This window comes from Anas acuta, chromosome 3 (assembly GCF_963932015.1).
Source record: "Anas acuta chromosome 3, bAnaAcu1.1, whole genome shotgun sequence".
NCBI classification, from domain to species: domain Eukaryota; kingdom Metazoa; phylum Chordata; class Aves; order Anseriformes; family Anatidae; genus Anas; species Anas acuta.
In genome coordinates this window covers 63,743,531-63,766,447 of record NC_088981.1, presented here as the reverse complement: position 1 = coordinate 63,766,447, position 22,917 = coordinate 63,743,531, and the positions used below count along the sequence as shown (strand labels likewise).

At 39.1% G+C, this 22,917-nt stretch overlaps 1 protein-coding gene across 2 annotated transcripts in view; it reads left to right on the top strand.

Moving 5' to 3' along the window:
- Nucleotides 1-13,890: 13,890 nt before the first annotated feature.
- TPD52L1 (TPD52 like 1) overlaps nucleotides 13,891-22,917 on the top strand; it is a 55,195-nt gene continuing 46,168 nt past the window's right edge. For both annotated transcript variants that reach the window (XM_068677534.1, XM_068677533.1), the window contains exon 1: nucleotides 13,891-14,028. In XM_068677534.1, coding sequence (XP_068533635.1) covers nucleotides 14,010-14,028 — 19 coding nt within the window. In that variant the 5' untranslated portion in view covers nucleotides 13,891-14,009. The remainder of the gene's footprint in view (nucleotides 14,029-22,917) is intronic.

Below are 22,917 nucleotides of genomic sequence, written 5' to 3'. Positions count from 1 at the left end.
TTATTAAATCATGTTTATCTGCTATCTTTCTTATAGCAGTAAAAGGAGACCAGACAGAGAAAAAAATGACTTTTCTTCACCAACAATGAGCATTCGAGGACTAGACGTGATTATCATAACTATAATTCATAAACACTGATCTTCTACAGGGTTCCCTTGTGAGCCTGTGGCATGCCTCTGCCTGAGCAGGGGATAAGCAAGGACCAGCTGCCTTTACCAAAGCTATTAATTCAGCTGATAGCCTGACAGATGAAGAGTGCCCCAAAAAAGGCAGCTGCAGTAACTGCTCTGGTGATGGCTGCCTGTCCTTAGCTTCCATTTTCCCTCACCACCTGAGGGGTCAGCATGGGCACACAGGAAGCCAGAGATGTCATGTTTTCAGACCACTGTATTACATTATGTTTTCATATATAGCTAGATAAAAGTTACAGACTGGTATCATTTTTCATTCCTTGATGGTTTAGCATGGTACATAACAAAATAATCATTATGAAATAATTTCACCATTGTTTTCTTACCCATATACTTTTCTAGCTGTTTGAAGTCATTATTATTTTGCTAGTTAGCTCATCTCAATGGCAGTCTTTGACACTGAATTATCTGCATTCTAGTGTGGAAATGTATTTATTTGCTTAAGCAGTTGCATTTTTATATAACTATTATCCACTACCTTTAATATAAGAACAAGAACTGGAAGATTGTTGTGGATGTGAATATACAGATACTTTAACGTGAAACAAGAACTACAAAAAGGATTCAAAGTTATGAAGTTGGTGGCAACAGATGATTTCCAAGAAAGGAAAATGACTGTTGTGAAGGCAGATCCCATAAAAATTGTACATTGTTGTTTAGGTTAGAGACCAACCATATTAGACATGAAAAACTTAACACAACTCACTGATGAGAAGCAGAGACCAGCCATTGTTTCTGCTGGTTCTGCTGGTTCCTCCACTATAATACATCCTATATGACCTTATTCCTCCTCATTAAATCTCTAAAACCTGACAGTTCTCACCTGACACCATCTCCAGCTGAGCAAGAAGTAGCAAGTGCTCTACCTTTTTCAGAAGTATATATGTGCCAGCTGATCATCTAGTACAGCTCTGCTGGTTGCCAGATCAGTTTTCAGGAGTGGGCAGGCTGGCTGGCCAGGTAATGGTGACCTGGTGCTGCAGTCTTTCTTTCTATTGAAAGCACTCCTACTATAGTCTCTCGTGCCTAGGTACTGATTTTTCACAAATCATGTAGGAACTTGACACCTTCAAGGTTCGTTATTCTAGACCACTGTGCAATGTGGTGTTACAAGCCCCATTTCTTTAGAATCCCAAGGAAATATGTAGATTTCCATACATGGTCTTTTTCTGCATGTATAAGCATTCCTTTTAACCTTGGTGTGAAATTTCGTTTTTTGAACATTAGCCCTAAAGCATAGAAATGGTAATTAGATCATTGAAAATATGCCAACTGTGTACTGGATACCACTATGACTGGTGGGTATGAACACATATAAAGATGAGAAGAGGTAAATAGAAAAACACAATGAGAATAAATCCTTGATCTAGGAACTGAAAAGTATAGATAGCTTTGATCTGATCTTTCACAGTTATGGAGGCTATTTCTTCAAGCATAGGGTCTGAATATATCAAGAATCTCCAGTAACAATTTCTGGAACTAGAATTTTCTAATTCCTTTGTGGTGCTTTGGATGTCACCAGCCAAAAAGTTGCTAGAGAAAGATATCAAAGAAAAGTTGGTGATAAAATATATATTTAATTTATTATTAATATTTTTCTTTAGATTTAAGCAACAACAAAATTGAAATCTAGGTAAAAAATTAAAAGTTGCTTAACAAACTTCACTTTTAGGCATCATTGCACAGACTAAAAGACCCATATATTTTCAGCCATGGATTGTTTCTGAAGCTGAAAAAATAATAAAAGACTAAAGACTCCAGTCTTCCCCTGGAGTATATCTGTTGTCATAAGCATAAATGTTACAAACAATATTGCCAACATGTGTTTTTAAATTTCCTTATTTTTTTTTCTGTCATCATAACAGTTTCCTCTGAAATTTTCTGATGCTGGAGAAAGAGACAGATTTCAGCTATCTCCCCTGATGTTCTCTTAAGGCATTTCTCTCATTAAAAGAAAAACCCACAGTTAATTACTAGGGACTTAAAGACACTGAGGGAAAAGCAATAGACCAGCATAGCTAAAAATGAGCAGTTATTTTCTTTAGCTATGCCCTTGTAAGTGCTCCTTGTGGGCATTCTGTTCTGGAGTAGTTACTTTATCTTGGAAATATCTTGGAAAAATCTTTATTTTTTATTTTTTATTTTATTTTATTTTATTTTATTTTATTTTATTTTATTTTATTTTATTTTATTTTATTTTATTTTATTTTATTTTATTTTATTTTATTTGTAATATTGATCCTGAAGCAAGTGCTCACTTGCATGTTCTATTTCAGCCTGGTGACAGTGGAATTATTAGGTGACGGTAGCCTCACCCTTCATTTTCACCTAGCAGTATAGTATCCGCAAAATATCCAAGAATCCACCCATGAGCCATGTGGTCCACTTAAGTCTGTTCCCTTACTTAGGAGGGTCTTAACATCAGTAAGGAAAGCAGATCACTTTCAAAAGCCCCAATATAGTTAAATATAACTATATATGGAAAAAGCTTTCTGATTCAGTCTGGTTATGTTGGCAAAGATATGAAGCCTTAAGAGACAAAACACTTCATTTTGCTAAATCTGTCATGTTCGTGCCTGCTTATTTTATTGACAGCCCACCATGCCAGAAAAAGGAAATGATCAAGTGGGTTAAGAGACGTGACATGAGATTTATTGTGTGTTAGTGGTTTACATCATGTTTAAGTGATATTGTATGACACGGTCTTCTGTTACCAGGCACTTAATGAATTTGTGCAGGAGTTAACGAAAGTTAAAAATGAACTAGTAGAACAGCACATCAAGCATATTTGTTATTATAAATCAAATTAAGGAATTTTTATGAGACATTCTGCATGTAATGAAAAGGAAAGAATGCAGCCATTTCACTGAATAAGGATATTGTGCTCTTTGCCCAAGAACAGAAAACTAAATTGGAGTAGACATAATCACTGGAGTACTGTTCAGAAATGCATTGAAATGGGATAGTGTCTCCATGCAACCTCAGTGGGTCTGATGGATGTGAGGTATCTTTGAAAAGATGCCACGTACTTGGAAGCCTAGCATCAGCTTGTCTTTTTCAGGAATGCTGCCCAGACTCACAATTTAAAGGAGAAGGAGCTGTTTGAAAAATGTTGGGTAAAAGCATACATCTTCAACAGATTTTGTAAAGAGACTATAATTATGTTTTCAAAATAGATTTTAGCCAGATGCATACTCTGCATTTTATTGTGCATGAGTTCAAAGGTAGCTGAAGTTAGAACTACCTCCCTTTTTTATGCATAACTGAACAAGAAAGATATTTTCACCCACTACGTGTTTCTGTTGACTTTCATTGGGGGCAATGTAGCCCTGTCACTCAATGTCCTTGGTATATTGCTGCCTCAGCACAGAGTCCATCACAAGAATAATTGACTTAGTCCATCACAAGACTAATTTTTTCCTGCTTTGCCTTTGGATAAAGTATATTAAACAGGTATTAATACAGGTATTTCTTAAGTGAAGTTTCCCAATCATTTGTGAACAAATTTTGAACAAATTTTTTTTTTTTTGGAACGGGCTGCCCAGGGAGGTGGTGGAGTCACCATCCCTGGAGGTCTTCAAAAGACGTTTAGATGTAGAGCTTAGGGATATGGTTTAGTGGGGACTGTTAGTTTTAGGTCAGAGGTTGGACTCGATGATCTTGAGGTCTCTTCCAACCTAGAAATTCTGTGTGATTCTGTGATTCTGTGAAATTTTCATTAATAACAATATCTTGTGGCAAAGAGTTGCACAGCTCAGTACATGTTACTTGAAACAGTATTTACTCATGTTTATTTGCAATTTGTGACCTTATACTAAGCTTAGTTGCCAATACTCATTATATGGGAATGGACAGTGAACTATCAGCCCCATGTCACTCGTGAGACTTCCCTGCTGTATGTAACATTTTGTATCCCTGTTCTCCCTCACCCAACATGGCTTTTCCAAGCTGAAGAATCCCAACCTGTGAGATGTTCACAGAACAGATGGTCTCACAATGCTCTTACTGTCCTTATTGCTCTTCTCCATACCTTTTCTAGTTCCATCAGATTGTTTTTGAGATAGGTGGTATAATACAAAAGGTCGATGAGAAGTACACATAGTATTGAAGTTCTGGGAAACTGGAATTTTATAATGGCTTAATCTTCATGTATGGTTGGCTTTTTTGACTGCTAATGAGCAAGAAAGTGAAAGTTTGAAAACATCTGCTGTAACACCAAGATCTTATTTCTGAATCCTAGTTAGTCTTTACTAGACTGAGAACTGGACAGGATGCTTAACACAGTGAAGAGACGATAGAGAAAGGAGGTTGTTTCAATTTCCTTCACTGAATCTTCTATTTCCCCTGTGCAAAATGAACAAAATAAGTTTTGACCATTTTTAATGAAGTTATTTGTTACTAAGTTTCCTGAAATGTAGATTATTTCAATATATATGCACATATCCTGTCTTCGCAGTATTACGATCTAAGGAATAGCTGTAATAGATTAAAGCAATTATTCCTTCTATTTTACTATTCCTTTCCCAGCAGAGATAAACCCTCTTGATTATTACTTCCAGAAGAGCAGGAAGAAACTCTGCAGTGGGGAGCTGATACATCATCTGATAAAAGGAAAAATCCTTCCAAAGAGCAGTAACTAAAAGACTGGAATGTGCTCAGATGGAAGAGAGCTTGGGTCCTTCCCAGTTCTTTTTCGGAGTTCTGATATTCTTGTTTATTCAAACAGTTTTCAAACCCCACTTATCTCTCATCTATAGGAATAAAGATTGTTTAAATGAGCGATTCAAAAAGTTCTCTTTTTACCTATCCACAGACTTTTTATACAGCCTTACAGATTTTTTTTCCAAAAGGAAAATTCCCTGCTTGTCTTTTTCTCCACCCACATTAGGAAGTTAACTCATCGGAAAAACTTCTAGCCTGCTTATTGACATTGTGGACATATACATACAGTAAAACTCAGACTGAGCAATTTGTTTTGCTTTGAATGTTATGCAAATTAGTAAAATAATGAAATAACATATTTCTTATGTGCAGATTATTTTCCCCTCTAGGTTATATCTATATTCTTATTACATGTTTTAGTATTCATTAAAATATTAAAATATGTTACTACATAACTATTATATGTGTATGTATGTAATTTGAATCCTGTTAATTGTTGAACCCTTTTTTTTAGTCGTATCTATCTGATTGCACTACATTTGTAGGGGTTATGTTTGTTGTCCCTCGTGTTTAAGCAGCAGCTCTGGCAACAAGGCTGCATCGAACTGTACGCTGAAACATTTATGCTAACTGATCCTCCCCACCGCAGATGACCTAAGGTTAGGCCAGCTCTATTTATTAGTTGAGAACAGAAGCTTTTCATGTCAGTGCCTATTGCAAGTGCGAGCCTGAACTGAGGATCCTGTCTGAGCTAAGCAGGGTGGATGCTGAAAGGCAGAATTGGGTAGGAAAGTAGCAACAGTGGAGGTCTTGCACTGAACAGACAGAAGTGTTCTTTTAATAAAATGCAGAGAAGTAAAGCCTCAGGGACTGAGCTTGTCATTACTACACGCTGTTTTCAGCGCAGCAGATTGAAAAGCAGACCTACCTGAACAGTTAGAAGCTGGAAGCGAGAACTGTTTTCCAGGAAAACCTGCCTTGAAAAGTGCTTTGTGTGCGTGTCAGGGTTTGGGAGGCAGTAGTGTGATTTTGCAATTTGATTCTAATTGTGCTCTGGCAGGCTTGTGTGTCTTCAAGCTCTTGGGCTGGGGCAGTGCTTGAGAACAGACACATTTTAATATGGTTCAATTAGACTTCCATGAAGCAGTTTAGTCATACAAAAGTAGCAGACAGATACAGTGTGTAATGGTAGTGAGAATATTGTGCTAACGTATGTTTTGCAGATACTCCAAAAGTTGTGCAAGTTATTGTTGTTTCTGAATATGGTTTCTGATAACAAAATCTTAAGTAAATCAGAGTAAAGATGATTGCAGACACATGGCTGAGACACCTCTACCTTAGTGGAGAGGTCAGAAAGTGCAGTCATGCATCCTTTTCCCAAATTGCAGTAAGTCATAGGTCTTATCTTTCACAGGTCTGATAGACAATTTCACCTTGTGTATAGAATGGTGCACACACATCTAGGCCTGCACCTGAGTGTAAGTCTTTTTCAGCTAGACAGCATCCTAACATCTTCAAGGCATCCTCAAGACAGTAGCCTTCTGCACCTTCCTGCATTACATTTCTTTGTTTTCCTTCATCTGCACTCACATAGCTTTCACAGTTTCCCTTTACAGTTATTGTAAACATGTTGTTCATGTTCTACTGAAGCAGAGCAAGCCTGTGGACACCTTTTCTCTTAGATCTAATATAAAAAAGCTATGAGTAGCAGAACCTGGGCAGTCTCTTTCCAGTAACATCTCCAAAGAGCACCCACCCTACAGCAAAATGTCAGCTTGTCCATAAATCCTGCCTCCAGCCTCCCTAACATGAGTACATACAAGATCCTTCTCTTGCTTCCATCCTTGCTGTCTTTTTTAACACACCCAAATCTTACAAGACAAGCATGGATCCCCACCCATACCTTTTCTAATTACCACGACTGTTGCTCTTCTAATGCTGAATTGCCCCTAAACTCTAGTACCGCTCACTGTCCCATATCAAATCTATCCAACAGATTTTGCTAACCAAGACTAAGAGCTCCCTGAAAAATCTTGCTCTGTTCTCTTCCAATGCTGCTCAAGCTAATTGCTAAGCCAAGGACTCAGAGTCAGCCTCCTTCCACGGGTGAGTCAAGCTGCCCAGGTAAGTTTATTTTGTCCTAGACTTAAATATAAATAAGAGCCTTGCAAATGGTGAGGACATGATGCTGATCTTGGAAATGAGATGATAACTATGTGGTAGACGTGCTGGCAGGGATGCGTATGAGCAAAAGGAGCACATTAGAGAGCTGTACGTGCCTGGCTGTCATTACCTACTGGATGTAAATACCCAGTCGGTGGGGAATCGAGAGGGGGAGGCCAGATGAATCACTGGCACACATACCCATTTAAAACAGCTTTCAGTGCTAAAGTTACAACAGGTGAACTGTAATGCTAAATCTTTAAATACCCATGATATCAAATGATAAGTGTATGTTTCCTACAAAAATGAAATACGACTCAAGCTTCAACTTAAACTGTATTTCAAACAGTGACTCCGTTTGTAAAGTGTGTTTATAGCATTGCTTAAGAGTGTAAAACATTTAGCACCATCAAGTGGTAAAACGGTGTACTGCTTATTCATAACAGTCTTGATAAATTAAAAAGCAGGCAACCATATAGTTGAATATTACAAATATGCCTAGAGAATCTTTGAATACAGTTTACTGAGGTTATATGAAGAAGTTCCTGAGCTTTTCTCAGAAAAATTTCCTGATTTAAATACTTGTGCTTCCAGCCAATCTAACTTGGATCAATCATTGTTTCAGCTTTAATGTATTACAGTATTCAGTATTGGTGTTTTTCAGCCTAAAGGCCTGAGGTTGAGTTTATTTACAGGTGATCAACGTGGAAATAAGGTTTGTTAAGCTGGTATCGATTTCTCAGGTATTCTGCTCTTTGTGATGCCTTAAAAATGAAGTTATATAAAATGGGAACAGAACTAGTAGCCTAATGGTCATTAGTCTCAATTTTTCCCCACTGGCCACAGAATGTGCTTGAATGCAGACAGCTACTGGTAAAGGACATCGGTCTGCAAAAGAGACAACTGTAGACAGACAAAAGGAGTAGAAATGAAATATAGAATTTAAATCAGCACAGTTAATTTGGCTGCAGAGGAATAACAACAAAGTCCTTTGCTAGACCAAACCCAATTCTGAAATCTGATGAGATTTTAAAGTATGCAGTAATCATGAATCATTTCAATTAGCACCAGCCTGGATACAGGTAGCACTTAATATATGCATAACTTGATTAAAGAAATAATTGACCTACCTGTGGGGTAAAATGATCTATAATTATCATGGTTGATTGTTTCATAAATGTTTGTAATTTTGTCAGTGTGTGCTTATCAAATAAGAATGAAAAAGACCTTTTTGTGCTAAAAAAAAAAAAAAAAAAAAGCTTTACTCCCATTAAAATAACATTTTTCATTTCTGAAAAATTCATTTTAATGAGAAACAGACCTTAGTGGATGAGATCACGCAACCAAAGACAAAGAAACAGACAGGCAGATCTCTGACAAGGAGATGGAGATAATTTGTGCTAGGCAGGAATTAAAATTGTGGCAAACCAACCTGAATAACAGTGAACAGAAAATCCTTACGTTACATCAAAGGTAGTTTTCCTGATATCGCTGAGTAACTCAAGGAATTTAATTGGACTGACTCCTCATGCTTATCTGAGGAGAAATATCTGATGCAGGAAAAATTTCAACATTTTGCTGTGGATATAAAAGGAAAGAAAATGATTTTTGTTACGGTTTAAATTCCTTTCTGTAAATGTACTCTTCAGTCACATAAGCACAATATCTTATTAACAGGTGAAAACTTAGTTCTCTATTTCTTATTCTTAACTCAACCTAGGATTCTGATAATGGGAAGTAGAGAGCATGCAAAGCCTTTATACACTCTTTGAAAGCTAGGCAAATCAGTTTTTCTTGTCTGCCTTGGAAAGCTTTTGCAGGAATACTCTAGGAATTGACATGCCTCATTTCAGGCCTTAGAGAGGAGAGTGCTTTATAGATCACACATCCTCCAATTTGATCCTCACATCATCGTGACTCTTCCTGCATGCAGAATTCACAACGCCAGGGAGCGTGCAGGGGTGTCACATTTATTGCATGGATAAAAACATGGATTAACAACAGGAACCTGCTTCCACTAAGAAAAACACAAAAGTACACAGACATCTCAAAAATAAAGATGTAGCCTGTGATGTAATTGTACTATATTTTGGCTTTAGTGATCCAGATAATAGGCAGGAATGTTTTCCGGTTGGTTCAGTCACTCCTCATCATGTGGCAGGACACATTTCCACTTCAGTCTGGAGATGCAGGATTTAAACCCCAGAAATGTACATTAAATCCATCAATACAGCAATAATTAAATGTGTTAGGCATTCCATCAGTATCAAGATTGCTTCAAAGAGAGAACTCCTTTAAGAGGCTGAATTAAATGCTTCCCAAACGTATCTTGTGTACCAGCTTCCCAGTGCATACATATAGATGAATGCTTTCTAATCCCATAAAGAATCTAAACAGTCCCAGTCACGAATTCCACTTCTTAGCTACATATGAAAAATAAATTGTACCCTTGCTTTCAGGAAAGCTTATTTTTTGGATATTAACAAAAAGATGCAAATAACTGTATGAGTTATGCTGAACTAAAAATCAATTGCGTTGGATCTCTTTGTGTCAGAGATTAGTTTTGACCCATTAAAATCTTAATTCTAATATGGATTCACCATTTTGCAGTATTTTTCAAAACAGCAAGTTTTTTGTATAGCAAGAGTGACACATTGCTAGGTAAATGGACACAAAGGTGGACTGAAAACTGTCTGAGCTGCTGGCCTTGAGGTGGTGTGACCAGCAGCACGAAGCACGGGGACACCACAGGACAATGGTGGTGTCCTGGGCTGCCTGAGACAGTGTGGTGCCAGCAGGTCCAGGCAAGGGATCCTTCCCCTCTAATTAGCACTATCAACGCCACACTCGGAGTGCTGCCCCTGCAGTGCTGCACCCAGTGCTGGGCATGGTGCTGCAGAACACAGCCAACCACAACTGCAAAACTGGAAAACACAGACAAGTAAGAAACACAGACACTTAAGAACATGTGCATGGGGACAGTGCAGGGAAACGCAACGGGGATACCAAGAAAAAGATGACATGAAGCAGGAGATCCAACCACTGGGGCCATGAATTGGAAGTTATGCTTCAGGTTTCACAGAGGGTGCTTGGTAGGGGGACCTTCCTCTGCCCCTAGCTGTGGGGGGAACGTACAGCTACCTGTGAGACTACTACAGGGTGCAAGCTGGGGCTAGGTGTGCTTCATTACCCTTAGGTCAGTATGCACAAAGGTTTTGTCTGCCTGAGTTAAATTGATTGGTGTTTCCTTTCTGATGTATGTAGCAGCGGTGTGTCAGTAGACACATCTATGCCACCACTTCTGTTAAAGGATATTTACTGTGCTCTCGAGGACCCTTGTGGGGACCCTTGGGGAGACTTGGGGGTCAATTGCTGGTCTGACCAGAAGCCCAGTGACAACCTGACTGGCAAACCATGACACCTACATTTTACACAAGGTGGCCAGAATACTTTTGAAAAGAAACGAGGTGACTGTAGCAGAGGTAGATGCACGATGACTGGCAGACTTGGTGAATATGTAAGTTTTCCAAACAAAGCAAGGCATTAAATACATCTTGACAGTGCTAGACATATTTTCCAAGTGTGCCTGGACCACTGATCTAAAAGGTAAACTGGGTTCAATATAATCAGGGTTTTAAAACAATCTGTAGCAGGGGACACATGCCTCAAATTGCAGACTAAACAGGGAAAATAATTTTTGAAACAACCTTTAAACAGTTAAAGCATCTTTCTGCTCTGTGAAGGTGTCTCAGATCCCCCAGGTACTGCCAGATGACACTGGATATTTATCTGTAGGTAACTAAATTTTCTCTGTATGGAATAACTCAAGTGCCTAAAGTTGGACATCTAGTGGCATTTCAGATATCTTAGGGTATCCTGCCTGTCCCAAGATGCCACTTCATAGATCTCCCATAGATAGCATGGCAGCTCTGTGTAGGCATCTCAGGCACCAGTTTTGAAGCTCCTCCCCACATTTTGTGGGTTCTTAGGTGTGTGCTGATTTTGGATGTCTTATCACACCCTTCATGAATGACTGTGATTAATCTCTCTCTCTCTTGTCCAACCTCTGTGAGTCACTGGGATTTAGTCATTGTTTCTATTTCAGATCTGACACCCATAGGTGTCAGCCACACATGCCATTTTAATAGCCCTTATCTTGATCATATTTTGCATTTATGCATTCACATTTGCTCTCCATCCATATAAAAATATTTGTAATACAATTTTCAACAGCCCAAGATTTCTGAGCTTCTATATTCTAATGTATTGTAGGCATAATGGTACCTTCTGGAAAAATTATCACCTTTCAGCATTCATAGCTTTTCTTTCCAAAAGGTTCCAAGCTTTAGTATTTCAACAATAAATTATGGTTAAATTCCCACTTCCTCAAAATTACAAATGCAAATTAGAATTCAACTCTATATAATCACTCTGCCTAAAAATTGTAGTCTGATACAATCTTCACATTTTATCTCTCTATTTTATTGGATTCTGGTGAGCTTTCTGGTGTGCTTAGCTACTTGCTCAACATCCATCATTCACCTTATGTTTTATCTAAGAAAAACTGGGAAAAAATTGAGAAGGTGGGGAAGAGACCTTCCATTGACAGGACAGTCAGAAATCTGTTGAGTGGTGGAAAAAAATATTTATTTCACTTCTAAATATGAGTTGCCATAATACTCTGTTATTGACTGTCATACTGGCCATTTATCACAGACTACCTCAATGGCTAATCAGAATATTATTGGTTATAATAGAGATGTCAGTTGACATCAGATAAAGATCTTGATCCAGGTTCTTTATGCAGCATTTATAGTTGGAAGCAGCTGCTGATTTTCTCCTGATAGCAGCATAGTGATCAATGCCAAATAGCCAATATGAAGTTAAGATCCACAGACCCCTGTTATGAGAAAGTCAGGATGTTGAAAAGAAAATTGAGCTATAGAAGAATCATACAGGCATTTTTATTTCTTATTAATAAGAAGAAAATAACTTTCTGCATATGGTTCTACCACGGATCATGCTTCATACAATGCTGAACACTGGAACAACTTCAAATCAACAGAAGGTTTTTATCTTCATCTTACATTCTGCTAGTAGCAGCTGGAGAAAATACATTTCATAGGAAGAAAAAAATAAACTACTTGAATACTTTGTCACCAGACCATTAAACTAATTCTGAAAGGAGTTCTGTAACTATTAGAACAGTCATGAAAATTTGCTGATAAAAGTGTAAGAATGTAAGATTTCAAAGACAGATTAAATCACTGAAGAGCAACTTTTTCAGGCATTTTTATTGGTTAGAATTGTTGACATCCACTTCTAGGTATTACAGGTTCACATGAAGGTAAAATAAATATATATTTTGAATGCATTCTGTATGATCTTACATGTCCCTAGCACTTCCCTTGCAGCCTGGAAGAAACTTTAGGAAACTGTGGTAGACAGATAAGAAAATTCCGTGCTGCAGAATTGCAACTTCTTAACAAAATCTTATGAATCAGGTACTCAGGTAAGAGACAATGTTGTCCCAAGGTAGATAAACCAGTATGAGAAAATTAATGTAATACATCTAGTTTCCACTGTGCCTTTGGCCCCTGCCCTGTCTTTCCTGCATCCCTGAGGAAGGGCTTAGTATTTGGTTAATGTGGTGGGCTCACCTTATCTCGGTGCCAGGCACCCACCCAGCTGCTTTCTCACTCCCCTTCCTCAACAGGGCAAGGGAGAGAAATAAGATGGGAAAACAAAACAAAACAATAATGACAACAAACAAACAAAACAAAACAAACACCACCACCACCACCAACAACAAAAAAACTTGTGGTAATGGTAAAGACAGGGAGATCACTTACCAAGTAATATCACTGTTGTTATAGCCCTGTTAGTAAATCCCCTACTCAGTTTCCATCACACTTCATAGAAGTGTACTTTACAGACAAGTACATGTTGTAATTATACCAATAGTTTCACCTGTTGAGAGAAACTTCTCCAGCTGTTTCATACATTTATTGCTGGACTTGGGATTGAGTTTTTTAATGCAGAAGCTGATGGCATTTCCAAGCTCAAATCTTGTCACGGTAGGATGTCTCATTATTTGAAATGATACGAGTACAGGAATTCATTCTTCTGACAACCTCTGATATGCTTTCGTAAGTGCTAAATTCCAGCCTAAGGAGATGTCAAATCACAATGAAGAGAGGCTTGCCTAGAGAAATTAATTCATGTTTTACAATAATTCAAATTCAAAACCACCAGCACACGCATATTAAAGCAAAACATTTTTAAATATATAGAGAAATCAAGGTTGCCTTGGCCTTAATTTTGTAAATTGTTAGAAAAACGAAGCTGGGAAATAAGTAAAGTTGACACTGTGCAATGTTCTGCAGTGTTTTAAGGCAAAGGGCGTATTTTCTACCTCTTTAACCTCACTGCATAATCATTTTCTTTTGGATTTAACTTCTCTTCACCTAAAATGTTACCTGTTAGAATAAATTCACAAAAAAAATGCCGAATGCTTCCTTGGTGTCTTTACTCTCTTCCTTGGTCACTTTTGACGTTAAAGGTGTCAAGAAGCTAGGTGTGCTCAGTGTGCCCTGGAAGGCGGCTGGAAGCATCCGACACACAACGGGCTGCCCAGGGAGGTGATGGAGTCACCATTCCTGGGGGTGTTCAAGGAAAGGTTGGACGTGGTGCTTGGGGACATGGTTCAGTGGGTGACATTGGCGGTAGGGGGCTGGTTGGACTGATCTTGGAGGGCTTTTGGAACCCTAATGATTCTATGACACGGAGGCCTCGGGGTGCAGGCAGGGTTCCAGGAGGCTCCTGGGCTGTGCCGGGCTGTGCCGAGCCGTGCCCTCACAAGCCGTGCGGTGCCGTGCGGTGCCGGCAGGTGTCGCCGCCCGGCTCCGCGGCGCGGGGGCGGGGAGCGGCGGCCCGGCGCCGGCAGAGAGCCGCTGCTCGGCGCGGGGCGACGGCGGCTGCGGTGCGGGGCCATGGAGCCGCAGGCACGGGGTGAGTCCGGCCGGCAGCGGGACAGCGGGGACAGCGGGGACAGCGGGGACAGCGGGCGGGGGGGAGGCTCGGCCCGGTGCCGGGGGAGCTCAGCCCGGAGCCGCGGTCCCCACGGGGGAAGGCAGGCAGCGAGCAGCTCCTTTGGGGACTGCGGCTCTTGGGTACTCAGGGCAGCCGCTCGTCCCTCTCTGGGTGAAACTGATCGGAGGAGAAAGTTTTCCTGCCAGGTTTGAGTGAGGGGTGGGTCGGACGGAGGTGTGCTGCCTGCACAGATCTCGTTCTCCTCGAGGTCTCGGTTGTGTTTTCGGAAGAGCCCTTTGGCTTCGTCGCCCGTGTCCGCAAGCCCACAGCACTAAACAGGTGGTGGAACAAATATTTCCTTAAAAGTGGGATGCTTGGAAACTGCGTTATCTCATCTGTAAAATAAATAGGGGGAAAAAGGAAGGGGGGAGACATCTGTCTACTGAAATTAAGTGTCAAAGCATTCCTCCAGGATAGGTAAAAAGAACTGCATTAAACAAAAACAAAGCAGGCAAATGGGTATGCTGTTGTACGTGAAGGTTTTCCATCGGGAAGGTGCAGCTCCTGGTGCTGGGGAAGGAGAAGGGCTTTCTGGCTAAAGCAGGCTGCGTGTGCCATCCTCGTGGCTACATTGGCAGAATAAATAGATGTGTTGCTCGGTTCCTGGTGGTTCTAGAAGTCAGCATAAACATTATAGCGAAAGGCTGTTATCTAAACCAAATGCATCTGTGCAGACAGCAGCGGGAGATCCTGTTCTTTAAGCAGGAGCTTCGCATGGTAAAAGTTCTGCTTGTTTCTTGTTTTGTAGAGTTGGTGGAAAATGCTATCGGATTCCAAATAGCCAGATAGGGGTATATACTCATTTGAATTGCCTTTCCCTGACTAATAAGCATGTAAGTAAATATGTTAGAATCATAGAATCAGGGGGTTGGAACTAGGTGATCTTGGAGGTCCCTTCCAACTCCAGCCATTCTATGATTATGGTTGGAAAAGTCCTTCAAGATCATCTGGTCCAACCAACCCCCTACCACCACTGTTACCCACTAAACCTAAGCACCATGTCCAACCTTTCCTTGAACACCCCCAGGGACAGTGATTCCACCACCTCCGTGGGCAACCCATCCCAATGCCCAGCTGCTCTTTCTGAGAAGAAATTTATCCTAATATCCAACCTGAAATGTTCTTACTTGTGTTAGTATTCTTAATAGTCTTAGTATGTGTTAAAATTCAAGCCAATAAACGTGTCTTGCTAATCTATGTTTTGGTCAGTAGCTCTGTTACTGCCACAGGAAGGTCTTTGTCTTTAATAACTTCATATGAATGAGTATCTGAAGAGAATATAAAAGCATTTTGTGTTGCTTGGCTTCATCTAGTTAGAGATTATTAATTCCCAGTGCAGGATTTTTTTCCTCCTTTTTTTTTTTTTTGTTGGTAATCTTCAACTTAGTTTTAGTTGACAGTTGACAGAAGGGTGAATACAGGACTTTTCAAGGCTATGCAGTCAGTTCTTCTCACTTCTTAAGTCACTTTTTTTCTTCTATTTCTCAACTCTTTGTTTTATTCCTCTAGTTTCTAAGAACAGTCTTCCATTACTTAAAAAAAAAAAATTATAATCTTTCTTTGATACACTAGCTGCACAAGCTAAGAGTTTTGTAGTAGGTATTTGCAAGTCAGCAAGTTTCTGTTCCAAAATGTCCTTTTTTCCTTGTAGACTTAATTCAGCGCATGCTACTGCAGTTATGGAGCCTTTTGGCAAAAAGAGTTTAATATATATGTCTCTAATGTAGTTGAATTCAATGAAGTACATCTAAGCACCAGGCAGAAATGTGAATTTTTCAATTCCACTATGCCATTTGCAGACCACAGTTATGGGAGGTTACTAGCAAAACAGTAGCAATTTGCTTTGGAAAAAACAACAACAACAACAAACAAACAAAAAAACTGTTGAATTCAAGTAGCTGCTTAAGCAGCTGGAGAAATATTTATACATTTTAATGAGTTTATGAATTACTTCTAAAGAACCTTCAAATACCCACAGAGAAATGAATCCTGAATAGTTTGTTCCAGTGTGCTCCGCTGGGGGATTGCATTGCAATTGAAAAGACAAAATAAAATCTATACATTTGAAAGCACTGCTGAATTGCTCCTATTTAGCATTTTGAAGGCTTTCTTCAAAAGGACTTTTCTAAATAATTCTCTTTGTGCCATTTTATATCCTCATGAAGGGAGGCCATGCCTGGGTAGATCAACTTCATGTTCAGGAAATACGAAACATGGATTTCTTCAGAACAGGAAAATATGTTTTGTCAGAATTTTCACATACTGGCATGAATCAGCCTTATAAATCTTACTCCAACTGTGTGTGGGGAAAAAAAGTATTGTTCCATGTAACTGAGTCAAGGTACTGCATAGAGGTCACAGCAACTATCAGGAGGTTGTGTGGTGCAAGGCACAGCGCGTTTGCCTATGGTCCAAAGATTGTGGAAGTTAAATGCTCTGATATTGAGCTAAAAGAAATAGAGAGGTTTCATGGAGTGAAATGGAATTACCGTTATACTTAAATGTATTAAATATGTCTTGCAGCATTTGATGCCAGCTAGATAAGACAGACTACCAGGTGGAGCATATTAGTAATTAATGTTAAAATTATTTTCTAAAGAAATAACCATACCTTCTGTGTGAACAAATTCACACATAATAAACATAAATTGTACTTTACGGAAGTTGTACCTTTAAGCCTCTGGCTGCTTGTCTTACATCACTTTTTCCTCTGAATGGTCATTGGAGCTAGGTGATCCTGGGAATGTCAGCTATACTTAGGTACATGCTAAAAAATCAGTAACAATTTATTTGTTTTTCTTCTGGCTATCACGCATTTTTAAAGAGAAAACTTTGGAAGTCAGAAGAGCAGTGCTTCTGTCTGAGAGACAGGAAGATCAGAACTGTGTATTTGCATCTCTTGATACTTGTACTGCTTCATGTCTAGATTAACTCACTATCCTGTGTTGTCCTGCTTTCTAGGTTACAATTGTAAATGTCCTCCAATTATGATAATACCAGGGATGTTTTTGTCTGTCCTTTATCAGAGGATTCCATGTTACTCAACACACTGAAGCTTTGCTCTTAATACTTTTCTCTCCTTTTGCATTGCTTCTCCTTTTTTTTTTTTTTTGTATCCAGCTATAGTCTTACCTCCTGTCATACCCCCCTCGTGTCCTCTCTTGACTCAAACACTGATGAAGGTTTGAGGTACAGCTTTCTGCTCTTTGCCCTTCTACCTACTCAACATCCTTGTAGCTGTTGCTGTTAAATCTCTGGCAAAACCTGGTCAAATGATAAAATCTTGTATGAAGTACATAACATGCACAGCTAAACTGGGAACTTGCAACAAGGAAGACAGGTAATAGCTCCATTGAAAGATGGAAAGATTGAAAACTGCAGCTAAATTTCCTTTTCAGTTTTCTCCTAGCTTGCAATTTATTCTACCGTATAGGTGTTCTTTCCCACCGCTGAAAAGTATTTGCGTATCCTTGACAAGGCATCTCCCTGTCCTAGGAACTCTTCTTACAGCTGTTCTTGGCACATCAACTGCCAGTAGTTGCGCATTTTAGCCATAGTGGTGTGCCCATCTAGAGTAATATACAGTACCCATGAAGTACTGGGGTGAGAGCTGTAGTAAGGTTAAAAGTTAGACTCATCCTCATTGAGTCCTATGTCTCATAAGCCTGTAGCACTGCATTGCTTTCCTCTGCTGATGTAGCTGATGTGCTCCACCTGTGGTCCTCAGGCCAGTCACATCTGGCACATGAGGTTACAGGGCAGGACAGGCAGTACCTGGGCATATGCCCTTTGTCTGGAGCTTATGATCAGAACAAAGTTTTTAGAGCGTGCAGCATTAGCACCATGCCCTTACCCTGTCATACTGGCACATGCCATCACACAGTCTGATGGTGTTAGCCTGGTATGGTGTACAACTCCCTGGGACAGGGCATTGGCAGCTTGGTCAGCATTCTTTTTCCCTCTTGCTCCTAAACAGAATCACAGAGTCATTAAGGTTGGAAAAGACCTCAAAGATCATCTGGTCCAACCATTACCCTACTAGCTCTACCAAGGAGCGTTGACTTTTGTTCTGTGTTAACCTTTCTTGCTGGCTTGGGGCTGATTTACTGCAGAATAAAATCCCTCTACCCTGTGAAGTCCATCAGCGTATAGGTTTATCAGTGTTGATACATGAGCTGAGGCAAGGGGAACCTCAGTTTTCTTGCCCAGCAGAAGCTCCTAGTTCCTTCTGTTGGGAGCAGTGTGTTTACGTTCCCCACCTACCTTTACAAGGTTTGGGTGTGCCTGCCTCTGAGGCTTCAGCATCAAATCTGTTAACCAGGAGTTTGTGCTATCTCCTTGCTGCCTCTGGAGCTCATCATTGCCTAGTTTTGGAAAGCAGGAGAGAGGATGTACCAAAAAGGTCAGGAGGATATTGGGATAATTGGGCTGGCCAATGATAACCTGTATATATGACTGCTTGGTGGAAGTCTCAGCTGCTGTCTTAATAAGTTGGCTTGACGATGAGGTCGAGTGAAAACGATAGGGCTGTAAGTTACAGTGAGATTCTTAAATATTTAATGAGAGTGCCCAGAGCTTGAGATAATTGATCTTCTATCATTCATCCATTTTTATGCTAAATGGAGGGGAATGCATGGAATGATTTATCAGAAATAACAGATTTTAAGCAAATAAATGTCTGAAATAAAATGCAGTGCTGCTATTTTACCCTTTTGAACCTGTACTACTTGCAGCATAATGACACTTGTCACAAGAAGAGATTCTGTTCGCTGAGGCTGAGAAAAGCTGAGTGGTTTCATGCTACGCAAGAGAACTGAGAATAGAACAACGGTGGGATTTGGAAAAGAAAAAAAGACACCTCCTCTAAAATCCGTGGCCAATCTTATGAGGCATTGTAACCTTGTCACTTTTACAATGATGAAGATATAAAATGCAGAATATAGGAAACCAAACATATCAGACCTCAAAACAAGTTTTTAAATGCTTGCTCATTTTTTTTTCTCCTATACTTTTTTATTTTCACTGGACTGCTGATATGAGTCCTACTATGAGGCAGCTCAAGTACAGTCTGAGTCTGCTTTCTGTCAGTCTTCTCAAATGCATTTGTGGAGAGATTAATTTGTATTAGTTAGTATTCTGATGCGCCTTGCTGGCTTGTCCAGTACAGTACGGGAAAGTGTGGAGCTTTTAAGGAGCTGTGCTTAGGGCACATGTTGCTTGAAGCTCAAGGATGTAGCACAAGTTTGTCGGAAGACTACAGAGTGGTTGAAGTATATTTTGTATGGACATATCTAGGAATATAGATGCGGTTCAGTAGTTTGTTCTAGGGTAATCCTGAAATTTGGTTTTAGAAAAACTATAGTCAGCTTTTGTTTCAGAAAGTGTTTTAAGGGTAAAATTAGATCTTTCTTACTAATCAGAAAATACCTCTTGGAGTAATACGTAAGTACTAAACCTGGGCAGGCTAATTTTGTCTGGTATTATTTTTATCTTGTAGAAACACAGTTACAATGCCAAATTTTAGAAATGAGGTCTACTGTAGTCATACTGTTGCTCTTTAAAGTATTTTCACTGCAGCATTCTCTAAACCCCTAACATATTAGAAATAGTGAGAGGGAACTGAAAAATCTGGGTTCTAATATAAGACATTGCATCGACCTTCTCCAAAATCTTGGGCACATTAGTTGATTTGTTTGATTCACTTGCCTGGACATCTTTGATATCCATGGATCAAAGTCATATTATAATATTCGGGTAGGCTATCATTAATTTTCTGAATCCAAGTATGGTTTACTGTTGCAGGTAGATAACTGTAAAAGACACGGTAACTTGGCAAGTGCCTGTGCTGCACTTTAGCATTAAATCTACTTCTCTCTCGTGTCATGTCTCATTCCCTTTCTCTTTTGATTTGTAAAACGTTGCTGAATATTCGCAGTGAGGATCTTTCTACAAATGATATGAAAATGCAAAATAAATGCAAAGAGCTGGACATGCGTGAAGTAACAGTGCCCCAAGTACAGTCTTTATGATGATGATAAAGGTCTTACACTGGGTCTCCCATTCTCCCTCTTCTGCTTGTCACATTTTACTTGCTTGTAGGACTTAAACCATCTGGATAATAATAAATGTTTCTAAAATGCTGTTCTCGTTAATTACCTTTGTGTAGGTTTTCTTGTAATTCTTGATCTTCTTTCACTTATTCCAGTAACAAGGTGTTGTTTGTTTTTGTTTTTTTTTTTTAATAATGGCACAATAAAATGAATGATCCGCTACTGGATCCCCTTTATGTTAAGCAAACCATAAAGTTCCCACTGTAAACAGTTGTATAAAATACTAGTTTTGGACTTCTCTCCACATTATCTGTCAGGGAATATTTTTACTTAAGGCTGGTTGCTGAAAGACGTGTAATTTCTGAAGCTGGGGCTTTTAAAACAGCTAAATAAGAATAATACAGCAGTAACATTAATAAATGCAGGTTTACAGAAATAAGGGAAAGGCATGGTTAAATGTGTATGTCCTGTGACCAGATATAATAGCTTCTCTCGTTTAGTCCAGCTAATGGGCTAACAGATGGTTAGGAACTGCCTGGTCAGGGATCCAGTTCTTATGCAATTTTTACATCTTTGTCTTTTAGTCACAGAAGGAGAATCGAGGGAAGCTCAGCTAAGTAGGTAGTGGGTAGCTCAGATGTAGCTCAGATACCTTGTGTCACATCCAGAAAAGGGAAGGTGACAGCATGCCTTGAGCAGTTGGCTCTTTCTGAAGCAGGGAGGGCTGTCAGGACAAAGTGTTTGCTTCTATTTTTAGTGTTGTGTTTGGTTTTGTTTTTAATTTATTTTTTTTTTTTGTAAAGTTGCTCTGCTGTCACCATTAATTTACCTTATCATGCCATCATCTTTGCTGTCTATCAAGAACCTACTCATTAAAGTGTTTTAAAGCAGTACAGTACTTAAAATCTATAAAGGAAGACAGTCACTCTAGCTTTGTTCTAGAGGAAAAACTGGACTTTTAACATTTTTGTAAGTTAATAGAATTTAAAGTAATTTTAACAGCAATAGATTCCTCAAAATGCAAACTCATGATTTGGCATTTAGTGTGACACAAGAACTGAAGGCTCTAGTGGAGCTTTTAGCAGAGAGAGATAAAATTACACCGGAAACCTTGATACATATATTTATTTATGCAAGAATATTATTTTATTGATCTGGTGTTGGTTTACCCAGTAAAAAGTGTTTGTTCAAAATGTTTTTGTAGCAGGCAGTGCAATTTTAATTTATTTTCACATGCTTTCTTGCTGAGAGGACTACTTTTGTTTGCTGGTAAGTGAAATTATTATTTGCTTTCCCAGGCCCCCAGGGACCAGATCTTGCCAGTACTATTTCTTCGTCTTTTAAGAGCTATCCTTTCTGTTTTCTCTTTTCATTTGTATGGCCTGACTTCTGCCTTGGTTTTGCTTTAACTTGTGAAACACTGTTCCTCTTTAGCCATCCAAACATATGTTGTCTCTCCCTTTAGTAACTGTGCCTCATTGTAAAGATACATTAATAGTTGCCAGTTACTAATTTATAAATCACAAGTAAAGTATGAAAACATGGTAAAAACTACATATCAGATGGATTTAAAAGGCTGTATGATTTATATTCTGTAAATGTTTATAAATGGTGTCTGAAGGGAGCTGATGCTTTCCATGTTTGCTTCTTCAGGAAAAATGTAGGTGGGTCTGTTTATTCAGGTGTTCTGTGTTCACCAGTTTGTTCCCTGGACAATTGCCTTGTCACCTGGGTGAGACTAAGGTGGTGGATGCTTGTGGTTAAAAAAGGGTTGCTCATAACCTTCTTAAAGTTTTACAATACTTTTTCATAATTTCCTTGGAATAGTTGCTTTCAGTATGTTGTAGGTGAATTTGCTAATAATTTGTGCTGATGTTGCTTTAAGCATTTTAGGAGCTTGTCTAATTCCTCTTTCTATGTTTAACACTTTAATTAAATGTTATTAACTCCACTGAGTAGATCTCAGGTCAGTCACTCTAGGGAAAGCCAACAGATTTTTAGAGGATGACTAGTTCTTTCTTTACTGGGTTGGTACATGGTAAATTTTAATTAAAAAGTGATCAGAGAGAGTTGTATTTAAACACAAGCAGATTTTCCTTAGAGAAGAATAAAATGTATGTACATTGCAGAGTTAGAGTGGCAATTATGCCAGGAACAGAAGATTATCTTCTGTTCAAAGTATTTTAATAGGCAGATGGCAGCTATTAACTTATTATTGTGGGAGGAAGGAATCAAAGTCATAATCAGGGAGAATGATGTTTGCCATGTAATTAAACTATCTAACCGGTGCTGTACACTATTATGTGCCTCTGAGCATACTGAAGAACCAGTGAAACCATGTGGTCTTGAAGGAGTAGGTCCTTCAGTCATGTTGGGGGTCAGATTGTGCAGAAACATTGATTAGAGGGGGGAAAAATGATGGTGAAGAATGAACAATTACTTGAATGGCCTGATTTAATAATAATAAAAAAAAGTCTGTTGAATGTTGTTATTCCTGTAAACTGATTCATGGTTCAGTTTAGAAGATTTAAGTAAGGTCTTTGCAGAGTTAAATAACATACATTGTCAGGAAAGTGGAAGACATATACTATGGGTAGATAAAAATATTTCTGTCCTCTGCGGTTTTAAATTGCTTCAAAAAATAGAGAAGCGTAGATCATGACCAATGTATGCAAAGTCTGCATTAAGCAAAAGGAAAGGAGGAGTGTGTATAATGGTCTGTACCATTCCAGAGAGGTTCAACGATGGTCTAGATCCA